Below are 21,590 nucleotides of genomic sequence, written 5' to 3'. Positions count from 1 at the left end.
CACAAGGGTCTGTTCTGGGTCCTATTCTTTTTAATATGTTTGTGAGTGACATAGGGGAAGGTTTGGTAGGGAAGGTTTGCCTATTTGCCGATGACTCTAAAGTGTGCAATAGGGTTGATATTCCTGGAGGGGTCTGTAATATGGTAAATGATTTAGCGTTACTAGATAAATGGTCAAAGCAATGGAAACTGCAGTTTAATGTTTCCAAATGTAAAATAATGCACTTGGGGAAAAGGAATCCTCAATCTGAGTATTGCATTGGCAGTTCTGTGTTAGCAAAAACTTCAGAAGAGAAGGATTTAGGGGTAGTGATTTCTGACAGTCTCAAAATGGGTGAGCAGTGTGGTCGGGCGGTAGGAAAGGCAAGTAGGATGCTTGGCTGCATAGCTAGAGGTATAACAAGCAGGAAGAGGGAGATTGTGATCCCCTTATATAGAGCGCTGGTGAGACCACATTTGGAGTACTGTGTTCAGTTCTGGAGACCTCACCTACAAAAAGATATTGACAAAATTGAACGGGTCCAAAGACGGGCTACAAGAATGGTGGAAGGTCTGAAGTATAAAACGTATCAGGAAAGACTTAATGAACTCAATCTGTATAGTCTGGAAGACAGAAGGAAAAGGGGGGACATGATCGAAACATTTAAATATGTTAAAGGGTTAAATAGGGTTCAGGAGGGAAGTGTTTTTAACAGGAGAGTGAACACAAGAACAAGGGGATACAATCTGAAGTTAGTTGGGGGAAAGATCAAAGGCAACATGAGAAAATATTATTTTACTGAAAGAGTAGTAGATCCTTGGAACAAACTTCCAGCAGACGTGGTTGGTAAATCCACAGTAACCGAATTTAAACATGCCTGGGATAAACATATATCCATTGTAAGATAAAATACAGAAAATAGTATAAGGGCAGACTAGATGGACCTTGAGGTCTTTTTCTGCCGTCAGTCTTCTATGTTTCTATGTTTCTAAATAGTACAGTCAAATTAAACAGTCAATATCTCTCTATACAATCATATTACAAGCCTGTCTTTGTCTTACATATCAGACATACATTACAGCCTACAAATACATTAAACTATCATCAAACACACAGAGCTTACTACATCAATCACAATGAATCAGCAGAAAGCACAGAGAGAGCATAGAGAGAGAATCATGCTTTCCGGTTCCCTCTTATGGCAATTTGCAATGCTACCTCTTAAAGCTATGTTTTAGGAACTGTTTTAATCCTTCCACTGGTATAGTTGCAGAAATATCATTAAAATCATTGAGTAGGAAATGAACATTGAAGTCATCTAGTCCAACCCGTTGCTCCATTCAGGATCTGCTAGAGAAGTATATCTTACATGTTTTGCTCTCCAAACTCCTTTCCATATTTAAAAGTATTGAAGAACCCAAAGTAATTTTTGTTTGTATGGGTTATTTTACTATATTTAAATGAGAAATAATGCATTTATTTATTAGTAGAATATTTATTAATTGAAGAAATAAAGTCAGGAAGTTTTGCTTAATGTCTAAACTGAAACACTAACATATATATATATATATTTAGCCCACTGGTTCCTATCCTACTTTGGGATTAAGCATTGTTTTGATTCTAAATGTCTTCAGATTTCTCTCCCAGCCATTGTAGGAAGTTAGAGTAGTCACAAACTGCTGCTTAGTACAAGCAACATATGTGCTCCCTACTGTATGTAACCTGTTTGCTTGTTTAGCCAAGGTGAGTAGAAAATTCCAATCAAATTTGCACCTAAAGCACACCCACACCTTCATATTCTGGATCAAGAGATCCATAAATTTATTAGAGATTATCTTTCTTAATATTTTATTCATTTATTAAGGTATGTAAGATGAAACTGATACATGCAGAGACCTGTTTTTCAGGTGTGGTGAAAGAGTTTTGTGCTGTGTCATTTCCAAATTGCAGGATATATTTCCATCAGAAATCTGGTACTCCAAACTCCATGGATTTTAGGACAAACATGTTAAGATGTATCTTTCTAACCGTTTAACCTATTTATTTAGCAGACTCTCCTGAAAAAAAAGAGCATTTAACCTTAAGGTTTAATTTAGGGTTGCCTTTCTATTGGAAGTTATCCCCAGGCCCACCTCTAATAAATCTTAATGGAGAAAGATTTTCTGAGCAAAGAAATAACAGTGTGTTGATATACAGTACTCTTTTCCTGACTTTCTGCTTTCAGACTAAAGTCTGCAGTGTAACAAAATGTACAGACTTCTCTACCAGTGGCCAGTGGGATATTACAATAGAGTCAGACGGGAAGCAGGAATCATCAGTTTTTGATGCAGTTTTGGTCTGTACTGGCCACCACACCAATGCATATCTGCCCCTGGACTCCTTCCCAGGTATGATTTGAAATAATTAAGAAACCGACATTCCTTTTTCAAATACAGTGTTGCACCAAGTGGGACAAGAGACCAGTATACCCTTGTCTTCAGGGAGGTCCAAATACCCACAGGCACTCCATCTTGCTAGGCTTGAGTCAGAACTGTTTTGTACATCTAGTCCCCAACAGCCTCCAGTCATTGGGATAGGGCATCCACTGCATTACTCAAATGATTTGGAGTAACAATTTAACAGAATAACAGAGTTGGAAGAGACTTTGTAGGTCATCTAGTCCAATCCCTTGCCCAAGCAGGAGACTCTACACCATTTCTGATAAATGGCAGTCCAGTCTCTTCTTGAAAGTTTCTAGTGATGAAGCTCTCACAACTTCTGAAGGCAAATGTTCCATTGGTTGATTGCTCTTACTGTCAGAAAATTTGTCCTTATTTCTGGGTTGAATCTCTCCTTGATCAGTTTCCATCCTTTATTCCTTGTCTGGCTTTTGGTGCTTTGAAAAATAGATTGTCCACCTCCTCTCTGTGGCAGCTCCTCAAATATTGGAACACTGCTATCATGTCTCCTCTGGTCCTCCTTTTCACTATACAGTATTAGCCAGCTGAAAACAGGCAACACAACAGCAACTTGAATAATTTTACTCTTGATTTACAGGCATTACCACTTTCAAAGGTCACTATTTACACAGTCGTGATTACAAAAGTCCTGATGCATTTACAGGAAAAAGAGTCCTTGTGATTGGTATTGGGAATTCAGGAGTGGACCTTGCAGTGGAGATAAGTCACACAGCGCAACAGGTTGGAATTACTTGTTTGTTTTATATTAATGACAGCCAAGGAATTAGGAAAGTATTCTGAAAATTGTGAATGACCCTGTGAAATACTCCAAATATCTGATGATATCAAACCTTTTACATGCAAGAAGTCATGTTGAAAATATCCATAGGATATTGAGTAGAATGTGATAAGTGGTGGAACAGCTGTTTTGAAACAAAGGGGCATGCATAAGTGTACCAGCGTGCCTTCTGTCCCCTGTCCTAATATTTCTCTCTTATTAATATCATGTATATAAACATTGTTATATCTTTATATGTTACCAATTTCTACTTGAAGAGAGAGAGAGAGAGAGAGAGAGAGAGAGAGAGAGAGAGAGAGAGAGAGAGAAATTTGGCTAAAGCAGTGTCTCTGGTAAAGCTGTGGCAAGCCCCCCTTGCTCATCTCCAGAGAATCCCACACACACACAAAAGCTTTCCCAAAATGTTTGATTGTGTACAGTATGTGTACAGCTTAGAAAAGAAAGTGAAATAGAAGCAATCTGCCTCCTCCCAGGTTTCTTGACAACTGGTTATACTGTTCATGAGAAAAGCTATTCACTGACTTGCCTGTTGTCTCTTGATGCTTTATACCTACTTTCCAATCCTCCTTACAATCTTAATGTTGTATTTTGTAATATTCCTTGCTTTATTGCAATGAGGCATTGACTGGCAACTGTGAAACTATTTCCAATGACAAGCCTTTGGTGCAGGAAGTATGCTGTTGATTTTCAGCTCAGCATGTGGGTTGCAATGAAAGAGAATTAATTGGTCAGTTTAAAGAGGAACTATCAGATAGAGTATAAAAGACGCAAAAATTCATCAACACATTCCAGGCATTAATCTAGTTTGGTAATAGGGACTATTATTGCACGAGTCTATAAGCAAGAAAATGTCATTATACCTTTCCATTTCTTTCTCACTTTGGAGATTTACTAGGTCAAACTGATGTTACTGAAAATTAGCACAAGACTACCAACTACAGTGCCTGAGAAAAATGGCCCCAATTATATTATACTGTGGAGAATCTGGTCGCATCATGGATAAATGCCCTATCTATCTATCTATCTATCTATCTATCTATCTATCTATCTATCTATCTATCTATCTATCTATCTATCTATCTATCATTCTATCTATCATTCTATTTATTGGATTTGTATGCTGCCCCTCTCTGTGGACTCGGGGCAGCTCACAACAAACATAGAATACATAATAAAACAATTTGATCAAATTAATAACAGTTAAAAAACTTAAAAACATTCAATTATCATTCACTCAGTCAATAAATTATTCTAAAAACATTCATTGGTTGGGGGGGAGAGATCTAATGGCCCCAGGCCTGAGTCTTCAAACTTTTTTGGAAAGCAAGGAGGGTGGAGGGTGAGGACAGTGCAAATCTCTGGGGGGAGCTGGTTCCAAAGGGCTGGGGCCCCCACAGAGAAGGCTCTTCCCCTGAGGCCCTGCCAGCCGACATTGTCTGGTTGACCCTGAGAAGACAAACTGTGAGACCTCACTGGACGCTGGGATTCATGTGGCAGAAGGCAGTTTAAGAGATAATCTGGTCCTATGCCATGTAGGGCTTTATAGGTCATAACCAACACTTTGAATTGTGTCTGGAAACCAATTGGCAGCCAGTGCAGTCTGCGGAATAATGTTGAGATATGGGCATGCCTTGGGAGGCCCAATACCGCTCACGCCGCTGCATTTTGGACAATTTGAAGTTTCTGAACACTCTATAAAGGTAGCCCCATGTAGAGAGCATTGCAGGAGTCAAACCTCAAGGTGATAAGGGCATGAGTGACTGTGAGCAAAGACTCCAGGTCCAAATAGGGCCGCAACTGATGCACCAGGTGAACCTGGGCAAACACCCCCCTTGCCACAGCCGAAAGATGGTGTTCTAAGGTCAGCTGTGGATTGAAGATGCCCAAGTTGCAGACCCTCTCTGAGTGGGGTAATAATCCCTCCCCAGGGTAATGGATGGACAGATGGAAGTGTCCTTGGGAGGCACTATCCAGAGCCAATCTTGTCTGGATTGAGCTTAAGCCTGTTGGCACCCATCCAGACCCTGACAGCCTCCAGACACTGCCACATCACTTCCACTGCTTCACTGAGCAGACACGGGATGGAGATGTACAGCTGAGTATCATCAGCGTACTGATGGTAACTCACCCATGCCCTTGGATGATCTCATCAGCGGTTTCATGTAGATATTAAACAGGAGGGGGGAGAGGACCAACCCCTGAGGAGCCCCACAAGGTAGGGACCTAGGAGTCAACCTCTGACCCCCCCCTAACACTGACTGTGACCGACCAGAGGTAGGAGGAGAACCACCGTAAAACGGTGCCTCCAACTCCCAACCCCTCCAGTTGACGCAGAAGGATACCACGATCAATGGTATCGAAAGCCGCTGAGAGGTCAAATCACCAGGACAGTGGATAAACCCCTGTCCCAGGCCTGCCAGAGATCATCCATCAGTACGACCAAAGCCGGATCTGAATCTTGACTGCCGAGGGCCTAGATAACTGACTTCTTCCAAGGACCTCTGGAGCTGAAGCGACACCACCTTCTCTCTCTCTCTTTTTTTTTTTGAATTTTTTTTATTACATATATACACATTTACACAAATAAAATAAATGGTATAAATCATGAGTTGAAACAATGCCAAATTAACACATACTAACAAACAGACAAACAAACAAACAATAGAATAATTCTAATAATATAATTAATTACTTATTTAAGTACACTAAACAATAATGACAATAACAATTAACATATAACATAATATGTAATATTTATACTTAAATTCCCTTGAGGGGGTAAGTTATAAATCATCATATAGTTTTAAATTATCTTCTGGTGAAGTATGTCATAACATCGGTATCTACCATTTTCTCCTTTAGGTTGTCCATATTTTTTTAATTATTTTTATTTTCTTAACCGCCTTCATTCATTCATATTTAATTTATTTAAATTCATACAAATCTTCTCTAAAAAATTACTGTATATAGATCTTTTGTGATTTGTCATATCAAATAAAAAGGATATAAAGTATTATTATTTTTGTATTTCAATTTAAGTTTTTGTTTCTTCTCTTAAACCAATTATAGAAGTATTTCCAAGTTTTATAATGGTTGGATTCTTTGTTTTTTAATTTGAGTGTTAATGCGTCTGATTCTGCACAATCTAAAAAAAATTTAAATATCAAATCGTCATCGGGGGGTTTGGGTTGTTTCCATTGTTGGGCAATTGCCATTCTAGTTGCAGTCAATATGTGTATTAATAAATAGTATTTATTTTTATCTATTTTTTGGTCTATGATCCCAAGGAGGAACGCTTCGGGTCTTCTATTTATCTTAATTTGTAATATTTCTTTTATCCATTTTTGTATTTTAATCCAATTTTTTTTAATTATTGGGCAAGTCCACCAAATGTGATAATAAGTCCCCTTTTCTTTACATCTCCAACATTTTGGATTTATTCCTTTATACATTTGTGATAATCTTGCCGGGGGGAGGTGCCATCGGTAGTACATTTTGTATATGCTTTCTCTAAATGCTGTTGATCTCGTCAGCTTGTAGTTTTTAGTCCAAATTGTTTCCCATTTATCCAAACTTATGCTATACCCAAAGTTTCTGCCCCAGCTGTGTATATTATTTTTAACAATATAATCCTCCATTTTATAATTTAACATGTATCTATAAATTTTTGAGATCATTTTCTTATCTTGACTTAAAATTATTTTATCCAATTTTGTTTCTTTTATTTGTATCTCTTTTCTTTTCCCTTCTTGATATTTTGATTTTATTAAGTTATACGTCCACCAATCCATTTTTATTCCAGTTTCTTCTAATTGTTCTCTTGTTTTTAATTCCCCGTTTCTCTACAATATTTGGTAATAATTAAGCATTTTGTTTAACTCTCTCGAATTTGGATATATTATCGCCTCCATGCTGGAATACCATTTCGGGATTTGAGGATAATACATTTTTTAAATTTTGGTCCAGATTGTGTATAATGAATTCCTAATTATATGTTGCCTAAAGTAACTGTGTATTTTTTCTTTGTTATCCCATAAGAAGGCATGCCACCCAATCCTCAAGTCATGTCCTTCTAATATCAATAATCTTTTGTTTTCTAATTTGAACCATTCCCTCAGCCAATCCATAATCGATGCGTTATAATATATTTCGAAGTCAGATAGCCCAAAGCCTCCCTGTTTAACATTGTCTTGCATGTATTGAATTTTGATCCTAGGTTTTTTCCCGGCCCAGACAAATTTTGTTATTATTCTGTTCAGTTTTTGAAAAAAGGTTTTTTTTAACATAATTGGGATTGTTCTGAATACATTTCTTTCTGAATAATATTCTAGGTAAGATGGACATTTTAATTGTTGATATCCTACCAATAAGTGAAATAGGTAATTTAGTCCATCTTTCCAGTTTCGTTTGTATTTCTTTTATTAAGACTGTATAGTTATCTTCTTTTATTGTAGTTGCTTTTGATGATAGTTTTATTCCCAAATATTTAACTTTTTTTACAATTTGTAATTCTAATTTATCTTCTAATGTTTTCTTCTCTGTATTTGTTAAGTTTTTTGTCAATATTTTAGTTTTTTGTTTATTGATTTTTAACCCTGCTACTTTACCAAATTTAGTAATATCTTTTAGTAAATTTTCACCTTTCTATGGGGTCTTCTATATTAAATACTAAATCGTCGGCGAATGCTTGAATCTTATATTCCTACCCCTTTAAATTCAACCCTTTGATGTTTTTATTTGATCGTATCTGTCTTAGTAAGATTTCTATAGCCAAGATGAATATTAAGGGGGAAAGTGGGCACCCCTGTCTTACTCCTTTTTCAATTTTTATGTTCTCTGTTAATTGTCCATTTATTATGACTCTTGCTGATTGTTTAGAATATATTGTCCTAATTGCTCTTACAATTTTTTCTTTAAATTTCATCTTAATCAATTGATTAGTAAAAAAATTCCAGTTTAAGTTATCAAATGCTTTCTCCGCGTCCAGAAATATTAAGGCCAAATTTTTCCCTGGGTTTGCCTCGTAATATTCTAAAATATTTATTATGTTTCTCAAATTATTTTTAATATTTCTATTTGGTAGGAAGCCATTTTGATCCGAATGTATTATTTCATTGATTATCATTTTAAATCTTTCCGCTAATATTGTCATAAAAATTTTATAATCCGAATTCAACAGTGCAATGGGTCTATATTGTTTTATTGAGTGTCTTTGTTCTGGGTCTTTTGATATTAATGTTATTAACCCCTCTTTCCAAGATTCGGGCATTGCTCCTTTATTTAGCATTTGCAACATTAATTTTTTAACTGGGTCGTACATTTGTTTATAGTATTCGACTGGTATTCCATCTAACCCCGGTGTTTTATTATTGTTTTGTTTTTTGATTGCTAGCTCTAGTTCTGTCATCGTTATATCTTTGTCCATCCTGTCTATGTTACTCTCAGATATTTGTGGTATTTCGGTCTCGTTTAAGTACAGATCTATATCTTCTTTTTTTATATCATCTTTCCTATATAGCTGTTGAAAGTAATTTTGAACTATCTTTTTTTCCCCTTCTATGTCAATTTGTTTTTCTCCTCTTTCATCTTCTAATTGTTGGATATATTTCTTCTCGGTCTGTTTTTTAATTTTATAAGCTAGCCACCTTCCCAGCTTGTTCCCATGTTCAAAATAGTTCTGTTTTGCGGATCTTATTTTTTTGGCTATTTCCTCCTGCACCGCCAAATTTATCTTATGTTTAATTAGTTCTCTTTTTTCTTTTAATTCCACTTTTTTGGGTCTTTTATCCACTCAGCTTCTATTTGTTCTAGTTTTTTTTAATTTTCTCTCATCTCTTTATTTTTGTTTTTATTTTTTTTGCTTGTATATGCTATTGTTATCCCTCTAATATAAGCTTTTGTTGTATCCCATATGTTTTGTGTCGTTGTATCATTGTTCCAATTTTTTTCTAAAAATACTTCCAATTCTTTATTTATGAATTCTTTATATTTATTTTCTTGTATAATTTTTGTGTTCATTGTCCATCTATTCTTCTTAATTTGGTTCCCTTTGATTGTAATACTTACTGGGTTGTGGTCTGCCCAGAAATTGGGTTCTATTTCTGCTGATGTTATCTCTTTTTGTAGCTCTATGTTTACCCATATCATGTCCAGTCTAGACCATGATTTGTGAGGATTTGAATAATAAGTGTATTTATATTCATCTCTATGTCTTTCCCTCCATGTATCTTTTAGTTTGAATTCTTCTATAATATCCTTAAGTTCATCTGGTAATTCTTTTTTCTTTTTATTCTTTTCTTTACCCTTATAGTCTTTATCATGATCTATTATTATATTAAAGTCTCCGACCACACAGATATTTCCTTTTTCAATTTTTTTAATTTTTTGATACAACTTTTTGTAAAAGGTTTTTTGATCTTTATTAGGGGCATATATCACAATTAGATTTGGTTTTGTTTTTTTTATTTCAATTTCTATAATGAGTATTCTACCCTCTTCATTGCTATCAATTACTTTGGGATTTAACCAGCTTTTAACATATATCGCAATTCCTCTCTTTTTTTCCTTAGCAAGGGATGTAAATAGTTTCCCCAATTTTGGGTTTTCCAATACTTTTTTATCTTTTTTTTAAATATGAACTTCTTGAAGGCACACAACATCTAAATTTTGTTTTATTAATTTTGCATATATTTGTTCTCTTTTTTGAGGAGAGTTCAACCCATTGATGTTCACCGAAAATAATTTAATCTCTTTGTCCATTCTGTGTTAACTACTTCGCTCTTTGACTACTTCTTAATTCTCTGTGGTTTCCTGTCTTTTCCTCTTTCCCATTACTGAGTTTATCTGCCCTCTCTTCCTCTATCTCTCCCTCCTCCTGGCTTGTTTCTAATTCAGTACTGCTTTCCCCTTCTTTTTTCAAATGCTCTGAGATAAATTTATCCGCTTGATCTAATGTTTCTATGTTTATCTTCTTTCCCTTCCATGTTATCATTACTCCATCTGCGACACCACCTTCTCAACAACCTTCTCCATAAAGGGAAGGTTGGAGACAGGACAACAATTGTTAAATATGGCTGGGTCCAGGGAAGGCTTCTTGAGGAGGGGGCACACAAGTGCCTCCTTGTATGGAGCCGGAAAGGATCCCTCCCTCAAAGAAGTGTTGGTAATCTCCTGGACCCAGTTCCGTGTCACCTCCATGCTGGACGAAACCAGCCAAGAGGGACACAGGCCCAACAAGCAGGTGGCAGAACTCACAGCTCCAATGGCCTTGTCCACTTCATCAGGTGTCACCAGCTCAAACTCGCTCCAAACAGATGGACCAAGACAAGCCCCTATCACCTTAACTGACTCATCGTCAGCTGACTTTGCATTCCAATTGGAGTCAAGACCAGTCTGGATCTGAGCTATTTTATCTGTGAAAAACATGTTAAATGCCTCAGCACTACCCTGCAAGGGCTCCCCAATTTCCCTGATTAAGGAGGGAGCGAGTCACCCTAAACAGGGCGGCTGGGTGGGATTCCGCAGACACAATCAGGATGACATTGTAGGCAGCAAGTTCTCCCCAGCCAATTTAGCAGCTCAGAAATTTGACAAATGTGTATGGTTGGAAGGCGGGGTGGGACTGGATGACCTCCAAAGTACCTTCCAACTCTTGTTAAATGTGTATGGGTAGAGGACAGGGGTGGCCCCCTACCTCCATTTCTGGGGCCAGAGTTTTTGCCTCTCTCTGCAAACACTTTGTTTTGTCATAACTGCTTGTTCCTTTTGCATCAACCTCGATGCATCGTAAAAATTCCACAGATCACCATGACGACCAGGTCATAAAGGGACCCCAGACAGTAACCAGTAACTTCACTTCTGTCCTTTGCTAAGAGGATGCTACCTAGCTCTCTTTCCCACCCCTCTTTTGTGAGGACCACTCTGATTGGTTTTCCAAATTAGTTTTTTAAGGATTAACTTATTGTGAGGCAGGGAGTTCCACCAGCCAACTTAGCAGCCCAGAAATTTGAACGGGAGGCCAATTCTCCTGCTTGTGAAGAGGGTTGGACTACATGGTCTCTGATGTCCCTTCCAACTCTATAATACTGTATCAGTCTCCTGCTTGAGCAGGGGGTTGGACTAGATGGCCTCTGAGATCCCCTCATCTCTATCATTCTGTATCAGTCTCCTGTTTGAGAAAGGGATCAGACAAGAACTGGTGTGTGTGTGTATGAAAGAGCTCCCAAAGCCTCCTCCCCCCACTTTTGGGAACTCTCAAGATGAACAGGTGTGTGTGGGGGGGGTCTGTGGGTGTGAAAGAGCTCACAAAGCCCCCTCCTCCCCACTCTGGGGGCCCTCAACATGAATAGAAGAGGGGGTGAAAAAGGCATGGGATCGTCTAGATACCCAGAGCATGAATGGAACTCTCTCTCTCTCTGCAAACAGGGAGGGATCATTAGCCCTCCAACTCTTTTTCCCCAAATGCTGCTTCCCCCCACTTTGGGGACCCACAGCATGAACAGAGGAGGGGGTGAAAAAAGCATGGGATCATCTAGATGCCCAGAGCATGAACGGACCTCTCTCTCTCTCTGGGGAAGGATAACTCAAGAGGAGGTCAACTGTCCCATTCTTTCCTTCTCCCTTGGCGAGGGAGAAAAGGCAGCAGTCTATCATGAGAGATCAAAGGCTGCGGAAGAAAGAGCTTCGCCCAATTGGGGGAGGCAAAATGTCCCATCCCCCTACATAAGGCAGCAGACCTTATGGAGTCCAGACATGAGAAGGTACACATAAGCTGTTATTCATTTCAGCTACTGGAGAAGTTAGTGTAATTTGCCTGTCTCTTTTCTCTGACTCCACGTATTTGGCAGAGGTCAGCCAATTAATTTAGTTGAACTATTTCCAAAACAAGGAGATATATCAGGAAAATAAGCTTTGGATAAAGATAAATTAAACTGCATCTGAAAGAGCCACAATTATGCAAATGTCTGTAGTCCTCCAGGAGCAAGGATTTGATATTACGAGTGAGGATCTAAGATACTGTGCTAAACAATATTTTACCTCTATCTCAGTCAAATTCTTGATTAGACAATGGAAGTAAAAATTAAAATTGAAAAGAGAAAAATCTGTTAACATTAATATGAGAGGACATGGCAAGTATAGTACATCCATATAATTAATAAGCAATTTAAGAAATTGTCACTATTAATGCTTGGTAAAAGTCAAGCAACCAAATGAAATACAGTGGTACCTCTACTTAAGAACCCTCTACTTATGAACTTTTCTAGATAGGAACTGGGTGTTCAAGGTTTTTTTGCCTCTACTTAAGAACCATTTTCTACCTAAGAACTCGAGCCCGGAAAAATTTCCAAGGAAATTTGAGAGTGGCACGAAGGTCCGGCCAGTTTCCTGCCATTCCCCCTTTAATCCCGGCCATCTTGGGTTGCCAGAGGAGCCTTTCAGTGGCGCTTAAGGAGGCTTTGGCAATCCAGAGTGAACGAAGCATTTTCCTTTCTATGGGCACTTGGGGAGGGAATAAACTTCTGACTGTGCCCAGAGAAAAGAAACGCTCCCTTCATTCTGGGCAACCAAGGAGTCACCACAGTGAAGGAAAGGCACTGGCTACAAAGCGAGAAGAGAGGGGAGCCCTTCAGCATAGGAAGGAAGAGGCAACAGGTAGCAGCAGCAGCAACCAGTATATGGAAGTCAGCCTTGCGCCGGGTGTATGGGAGGCATGTGCTCCTCCTCGCTGTCTCAGAGTCCCTCTTTTTTTATATAGCCTTAAAGTTTTGGAATTTATTTATTTATTGGATTTGGACGCTGCCCCTCTCCAGAGACTCGGGGCGGCTAACAGCAATAATAAGACAGCATATAATAATAATCCAATACTAAAAACAATTAAAAACCCATTATAATAAAAACCAAACAGACGTACAGACATACTGAAGTAAACCCAGAGACAGGGTTAGGTGAGAACGGTTCCTTTATTTCAGCTCAGTAGGATAAGTGACTTCAGCGGAGACCGTCTGCTCTACCTGGGAGAAACCGCTCCTTTTATACATTTGCGGTTCCCGCCAGAGAGAGAGCAGCCGCGTCTGAGCCAATCAGGAGCGACTTCCTGATTCTCGTTCAGACAGCGTTTCCACACGGAACCAAACTATTTACAAGGATACAACACCCCTCCCTCCTTAGTCAGGATACATCAATCACGAAAGCCACGTGACGAAGTCCTCCAATCTGCTGGGTCTTCGCGAGGCTCGCTCCGACCTGCGCAGTTCAATTGAGTCCTCGCTGCCGACGGTGCAGGTCGGTTCGTTTGCGCTTTCCCGGTGCGGCTGGGGCCTGGTTTGGGCTCCGGCCTGCTGGGTTGATCTGATCGGCACAAGACCGACCTCGGAGGATGAAGATGGTTCGGCGTCGCTGGAGGATCCTTCCTGACCCGATAAGTCCATTTGCCAGTCTATTAAATCGGGTTGCGCGTTACAGTCTGTTAAAGTGGGAGAATCTGTTTCAGCGGGTTGTTCCGATGAGTTTCCCATGCGCTTACGTACATGGTCAATGTGCCGCTTCCACATTCGACCATCCTCTAACTTAACAATGTATGTTTTTGGAGCGGTCTGTTGTACAATTTTTCCTTTCATCCAATTTACACCCCCATCAAAATTCTTTACAAATACATTTTGCCCCAAATACATTTGTCTCTCAGGGTTCACATACATAGGATTTTTGGTACAAAACCTTGGGTGTAACCTATCCAGGGGGGACCTCAGTTTCCTTCCCATCAGTATCTCAGCAGGGCTTATCTGCGTGTGAGAGTTTGGGGTAATATGCTGGGTTAACAAAAACTGGTCCAAATTCTGTTGTACATCCCCAGGGCCTGATCTGCGTAAAGCTTCCTTTGCCACCCGAACGTAACGTTCTGCCAAACCATTAGCCCAGGGTGAATAAGGTGAGATGAGCGCATGTCTGATTCCTAAATTATCTAAGAACAATTCAAATTGTCTGGCTGTCAATTGGGGCCCATTGTCAGACACTAAGATATCAGGACAACCATGGGTGGCAAACAAACGGCGCAGAACCTTAATGGTGGCGCTTGTAGTTATATTGTTCATTGCTATGATTTCCACCCACTTGGAAAATGCATCAACTACTATTAGAAAGTATTGTGACCCCACTGGCCCTGCAAAATCAATATGGACCCTAGACCATGGCCCAGCCGGTTGTTCCCACTCTGCTGGAGTTGTTTTGGGGGGGGTTAGGCCGTGACTCTTGGCATGGATCACATTTGGCTACCCAGTTTTCAATATCAGTGTCCAAACCTGGCCACCATAAGTGCCCCCTAGCTAGGCCCTTCATCCTGACAATCCCAGGATGGCCCACATGTAACATTTTGAGTACTTTGGTCTTTAGACTTCCAGGAATGATTACTCTATCCCCCCACAACAGGCAACCTTTTGCATATGACAATTCTAGTCTTTTGGTTTTGAAATCACACAATTCAGGTTCCACAGAGTCGTTCTGCCACCCCTTAAGTACACAGTTTACCACCTTTTTTAGGATTGGGTCTTGCTGCGTGTGTGCAGCCACTTCCCTTGCAGTGGTTAGTGGGTTGTCTTCAAGTTCTATCATTAGGACATCCGCAGACGGGGCAGGGTCCCCTACTAACTCTGCCATGGGGCACCTACTGAGACCATCTGCGTGGTTGATGGTTTTACCCCCTTTATGAATGAGCTCGTACTGGTATCCTGAGAGGAAAAGGGCCCATCTGATTAACCTTGGGGACATAAATGGGGGAGTAGGTTTGTTGGGGGCTAAGAGGCCTAGTAAGGGCTTGTGGTCGGTAACCAATTCAAAACTCCTGCCAAAAAGGTAATTGTGAAACTTCTTCACTCCTGCCACTAAAGCTAGAGCCTCCTTATCGAGTTGGCTGTAATTCCTCTCAGTATTGGTCATTGTTCTTGAAAAGAAAGCAATTGGGGCCTCTGTATTATTTGGCAAAACGTGTGCCAAGACCCCTCCCACGCCATATGGGGAAGCATCGCACGTAAGCCTGATGGGTAGCGAAGTACTATACTGGACTACACTTTTAGAAGTTAGCAACTGTTTTATTTGTATAAAGGCTTCGTGTTCAGTTCTCCCCCATGTCCAAGGGGTTTCTTTCTGGAGCAAACGGTGTAGAGGCTCTGCTGCTGTTGCCTTCTGTTTTAAAAAGACTGAAGGCCTAAAAAAGCTTGCAATTCTGTCTTATTTTGTGGTTCTGGGGCTTCTCTAATGGCTCTCAATTTTTCAGTAGTGGGGTGGATACCTTCCCCATCAATTTTATAACCTAGGAATTCTACACTGTTGGTTCCCCACACACATTTGTCAGGTTTGATTCTTAGCCCTTTGTCCTGCAGTCTCTTAAGTACTTCCCTTATTCTTTTGTTGAGCTGCTCTTGGTTTTCCCCTGCAATTAAGATGTCATCAAAATAGGGAATGGCCCCTTTAATCCCTGATAACAACCGTTCCATTATGCTTTGGAATATCCCTGGGGCTATGCTTACTCCAAACTGTAATCTGGTACATTTAAAGGCACCCCTGTGGGTTACAATTGTCTGTGCGCGTGCTGTCGGTTCATCGACAGGGAGCTGCTGGTAAGCTTGCGCTAAATCGATTTTTGCGAACCTTTTTCCTTCCCCCAGGGAGTGAAGGAGCTGTTGTACCACAGGAATGGGGTAAGGGTGATGTTGGAGGGCTTTGTTGAGCGTAGATTTATAGTCAGCGCAAACCCTTAAGGAGCCATCAGGTTTCAGAGGCGTGACTACGGATGTTTCCCATGGCCCCTGCTCTACAGGGATTAAAATGTCTTGGCTTATGAGCTTATCCAGCTGTAGGTCTAGTTTGGGGAGGAGCGGAAGGGGTACCCTGCGAGGTTTGAGCCGTACAGGCGGGATCTTGGGGTCAATAGAAAACGAGATAGGGGGCCCTTTATATGATCCCAAGGTGGGGCTAAACACTTCTGGGAATTCTTGTAAAAAGTTAGGCATGCTATCAGAGTTAACAGTACAAATACCAGAAATTTCAATTCCCAAAGGTTCCATCCAAGCCAACCCCAGGAGGGAGTGTTTAGCCCCTGTAACAACAATCATTGGTAGGGTACATTTAACATTTTTAAACACGATAGGTACATTCACTTGGCCTAAAACATGAATTATTCCCCCTTGAAAATCTCTAATTACCAACGAGGTTTGTACTAGCTCAGATTTGGAGAGGTTAGGCATATATAGTTTAAGCTTTTCCCACGGCATAATGGTGTATTTAGACCCCGTATCAAGTTCCATAGAACATGGTTTGTTGTTCAAAAGTAGGGAAATTACAATTTTGCCCCCATTTTTTGTTGCCGTGTTATTCACGGAAAATTGATTGTTATCTCTTGAGTAGTCGCGGTTAGCGGTTGGGTAGTTCTTGCGGCCGGAAAACCGGAAGGACCGGTTTTCGCACGGTTGAGGTGTTTGATTCTGGAAACGCTGAGGACGCGGGGTGGAGAAGGCTTCCTCAGGCACAACTGCTCTGCAGGCTTCAGCGATATGGCCACGTCGGTTGCAGCGGTGGCAAATGGCGTCCCGGAAAGGGCATCGTTGGCGCGGATGGTTTCCTCGGCAGCCGGCGCAAGGGGCGACAGGGCGAGGGTATCTGGGATGTCTTGGCTGGTCCTGTTGCAGCAGGAAACAGCTGTCCTCGTTGAGAGCTGGTGGGCTGAGGTCGTCTGGGGTCTCGGCGTGGGAAAGCGAGGAGTCGATCTTGGCGATGACCTCCCGCTTGTCGTGGTCCTTCAGTTCCTTGGCAGCAGTGTCGGCGACCTCTGCAGTTTGAGCCAGCTTTATTACTGCCTGTAGGGTCGGCTCGTCTTCGGTGAGGAGTTTGTTCCTGACCGTGGCATTTCTCATGCCGAAGATTAAGGCATCGGTGAGGCGAGCTTCCGGGTTATCAAACTTGCATTTTGCAAGCACCGTTCGAAGTCGCGTTGCGAATTGATTGATGGATTCCGATTCGAGCTGAGCCATTCTGGAAAATTGGTGCCGGAAAACGACGGCTGCTTTCGTTGGCTTGAAATGGCTCGCGAGTTTGGCTTGCAGGACGTCCCAAGCGACGGATTTGGGTGGCAGCGGGTCGGTGAGTGTCTGGGCGAGGTCGACGATTTCTGGACCGCAGTAGTTCAGGAAGATGGCCCGCTTTCGGTCGGCGTCGCCGTCCCTTATTCCCGCTGCCTCGAGGAAGATCTCGAACTTGGCTATGTAGGCGTCCCAGGAGGATTTCTCCGGGTCGAAGAACTCGAGAGCCCGGCCGATCTGTAGGTTGTTCATTCTGCACGCGTGGTTCTTCCGTCCGTCGTCGCCAGTGAAGTAAACCCAGAGACAGGGTTAGGTGAGAACGGTTCCTTTATTTCAGCTCAGTAGGATAAGTGACTTCAGCGGAGACTGTCTGCTCTACCTGGGAGAAACCGCTCCTTTTATACATTTGCGGTTCCCGCCAGAGAGAGAGCAGCCGCGTCTGAGCCAATCAGGAGCGACTTCCTGATTCTCGTTCAGACAGCGTTTCCACATGGAACCAAACTATTTACAAGGATACAACACATACCACGCATAAAATTGTAAAGGCCTAGGGGAAAAGGGTATCTCAATTCCCCCATGCCTGGCAGCAGAGGTGGGTTTTAAGTAGCTTACGAAAGGCAAGGAGGGTGGGGGCAAGTCTAATCTCTGGGGGGAGTTGGTTCCAGAGGGCCAGGGCCGCCACAGAGAAGGCTCTTCCCCTGGGTCCCGCCAAGCAGCCTTGTTTAGTTGACGGGACCCGGAGAAGACTCACTCTGTGGGACCTAACTGGTCGCTGGGATTCGTGCAGCAGAAGGCGGTCTCGGAGATAATCTGGTCCAGTGCCATGAAGGGCTTTATAGGTCATAACCAACACTTTGAATTGTGACCGGAAACTGATCGGCAACCAACGCAGACTGCGGAGTGTTGGTGTAACATGGGCATATTTGGAAAAGCCCATGATTGCTCTCGCAGCTGCATTCTGCACGATCTGAAGTTTCCAAACACTTTTCAAAGGTAGCCCCATGTAGACAGCGTTACAGTAGTCGAGCCTCGAGGTGATGAGGGCATGAGTGACTGTGAGCAGTGACTCCCGGTCCAAATAGGGCCGCAACTGGTGCACCAGGCTACTACAATTTAACCAGGTTAACTACAATTCAATTCAATTCAATTCATGAACTTCTTTGGAAAAAAAGATTTCCAGAGGCTTTATATAAGCACCTATTTAGTTTATTCACCCAATAAGGAGAATGGATTTAATATTCAAAACAGATACAGGAAATCCTTTTTTTCAGTTTGAGAGAAATGTGAGATATTAATTGGCAAGCATTGCATTGATCCGGAGGGACATCCGTGTATCTCTGGAGTGATTTGCTTAATACAGGGCACATCATTTATAGGCTTCTTAATTTCTTATTTCTTGCCCCCCAACTCCTCCTTCCTCATTTCCATATTAGGAATGTTATCATAATGCCTCCACTGCATTTTGTCCCTTGTTTCCTTCGGGGCCTTTCCAACTTCAAACATTAACAATTCCTCAATTAATATTTATCCTTTATACAGGTCACTTTGCCTCAATTCTTGGTATTTGATAAACATATTTATCTCAAATATTTACTGGAAGATGTACATCTTCCCTTTTCTCGGAACTTCAGAGACAAGCCTGTTTTGGCAAAAACAGGGTTTTCTGATGCCAATTTGGCAAAAGAGCCTTGCTAGTTACATTATAGGCCCCAGATTTTTCTTATAACTCCTTCCTTTCCCAATCTCCTAAGAAATTCAATTTTCTTAGGAATCCTGAATATCCTGTAGCATAATGCTAACTTCCCTATTGGAGGGAATATTGCTATCCACTCCTATCTTCCTTTTTTTTTTTACAACCCTGTTTATAACAGCCTTTCCAGCAGCAAATACATATAAGTATACAGGTTACAAATCTTAAAATAACAATTACAGTACAGTAATTTCTACAAATATATATTTCAGCCATGGTAAGCCTGGCAGCCAGGAAGTTAAAGTGTTCCATATGTCTCTAAATGCAGCATTATCGGTTATAATAAATTCTTATCAAGAATTTTGAAGTAACACATTCCTTCAATGTACATACATTCCATGTCACATTCTTAATATGTAATCAATAGCTACTCTATTTTGAAATACAGATTTCCATACCTCACCCATTTTATCTGCTATAGCAGATGAAGTCTCATTGATGATTTTTACTAAAGCACAAGCAAAATGTCCTATTTATCTGTAGTTGTATTGTGAGGCAAACCAGGGGAATATACTCAACAAACCAGCCTCTACTTTTGACAGTACTACTTCATCACTACATCCTGCATCATATTCATGATGAGAGCTCCTTTACCCCTATAGATATTCTCTTGGTTTGGATCAAACAACACTGGGGATATAAACTACTGAACAGTCCATTGTCCTGGTATATGCTCATATTGAGGTACATGTGGCATAGGTACTGTTTCTCTACCTTCCGGGGCATGTTCATGTGTTGGTTCTTTCCCCTCACCTTTTTCCTTTATAATGTCTGATGATATACAGCTATCATAATATGGTGTAGTGTTCATTTCATAATAGAACTGTGTTTCTTGATTAACATCTTTAAAATATGCTACCCCCATAAATGTGGTTAGGCATCCTATTGTGCAGGGCCCACCTACTGCATTTGCAGGAATAAATGCATAGGCATATAAATCACAAAATAAAAACCATCCCCTAGGTAAGTATAAGACTTGCCCTAGGGCTTCAACTTCTTTTTTAGCACAAGGGAATGTATTTTCTGTAGGGACAGATATGTATGCAACTTTTTCTAACTTTTTATCCAGTTGCCAATATACTACTAATATAAGCTGGTAACATATGCTTTATTTCAATTACCAATTTCTTTTGGTTTGTCCATTTAGTGGGCCTAATTGGACTCCCAAGCAAAATAATTACCTTTGCAAGTTTGCAATTATTAGGTTTTATAATAACCTTAACTTCTTCAAACAAAAATCTTCCTGGGACTGGAACCCCAAGAAAACATGTAGACTTTATATCTGAAACTGTTATTTCTTCTTTCACCCAAAAGGGAAAGCTATTTAATACTGCTTTCATCAGTTCCAGAAAAACATTTCCCTTTTTTCTTTATTGTGTCTCCCACCTCCCTTGTAAATCTATGTGGTGCTTTCACATAACCAATTGCACATCTACCTTTCCATGTGAAAGGCAGTTCTATTAGGGTAAAGTGACCAGATTATAATTTCAGTAAAGCGGGACATCATGGGGGGGGGGGGGGTCATGACTGAAAAATCTCTGGAACACTGGAGAGGTGCATGGTCTCTTCTCCAACCCTCCAATCTCTCTCTGTCTCTCTCACTTTTTCTCTTGCTCTCTCTCTCTCTCTCAGGGATGGGGCTGGGAAGAGGATCTTGCTGCCGGGGAACCACTGGTAGAAATTTTACATGACCACGGCTCCTACCAGTGTTTTGCCCAGGCCTGTCAGCAGCAGAATAGCGTGTTGGCCAGGAGTGCTTTTTACAATGCATGGACCTGGTAGGCACGCTCCTCCACGCAGCCACTGAACGGGAACATCCATAGAGTGCCCGGCTAGCCAACATTGCCCCCCCGCAGGCAGCAGGAGCGCCTGACAAAGAAGAGGGCCAGGACAGCAAATCCGCTGCTTCGGCTTCTATGGGAAGCCGCCCGGGACTTGCCAGCCGCCCTGCCCATCCTGTATCTCTTGCTGTGAAGGGGCATTACGTTGGCCACTCAGCGATGAGCCAGGCAGGTTGAGGAGCAGCGGCATTGACGCCTCTTCAGCAGCATCACCGCTGGGGCCTCCGCGATGTCCCCTGTGCCCATCCCAGTCTCCTAGTGTGAAAGCTGAGCTGCTTGCCGGCCGATCCCTTCAAGCCATGTAATCACACGGCAAGCAGCTCCAATGCAATCTCCATCCAGCGTTCAAATCGCCGGCTGGTATGTCAAAAAAGCAGGACTTTTTAAAAACCCCGCGGGACATGGGACAAATGGATAAAAAGTGGGACTGTCCGCGGAAAGCAGGACGTCTGGACACCTTATATTAGGGCCATATTGCCACATAGGAATATAAGCTTTGGGTGTGCTTTTCTTTCTTGATATGGCAATAATAACCCCTCTTCTATAATCCTAAATTTCTTATATGAGGTGTGTAATTCCCGTACTCTTCAAAACATTGCCCATGGATAGCTTCCATTTTAATAGCCACATCTCAATCTTTCACTTCTACATCATGTGTACAATTGCACTTTGGATATTTTCCTACATATATCCCATCGCTGAAAGTGGATCTGATGC

At 41.3% G+C, this 21,590-nt stretch overlaps 1 protein-coding gene across 3 annotated transcripts in view; it reads left to right on the top strand.

The window, feature by feature from the left end:
* Positions 1 to 21,590, top strand: part of LOC139164547 (flavin-containing monooxygenase 5-like) — a 76,417-nt gene that overhangs the window by 27,730 nt on the left and 27,097 nt on the right. For all 3 annotated transcript variants that reach the window (XM_070746826.1, XM_070746825.1, XM_070746827.1), the window contains 2 exons: positions 2,204 to 2,366; positions 3,016 to 3,158. In XM_070746826.1, coding sequence (XP_070602927.1) covers positions 2,204 to 2,366; positions 3,016 to 3,158 — 306 coding nt within the window. The remainder of the gene's footprint in view (positions 1 to 2,203; positions 2,367 to 3,015; positions 3,159 to 21,590) is intronic.

The sequence above is a fragment of the Erythrolamprus reginae genome, chromosome 3, assembly GCF_031021105.1.
Source record: "Erythrolamprus reginae isolate rEryReg1 chromosome 3, rEryReg1.hap1, whole genome shotgun sequence".
Taxonomy (NCBI): Eukaryota; Metazoa; Chordata; class Lepidosauria; order Squamata; family Dipsadidae; genus Erythrolamprus; species Erythrolamprus reginae.
Note: the sequence above shows the minus strand (reverse complement) of the source record. Positions and strands in the feature narration are given on the sequence as shown.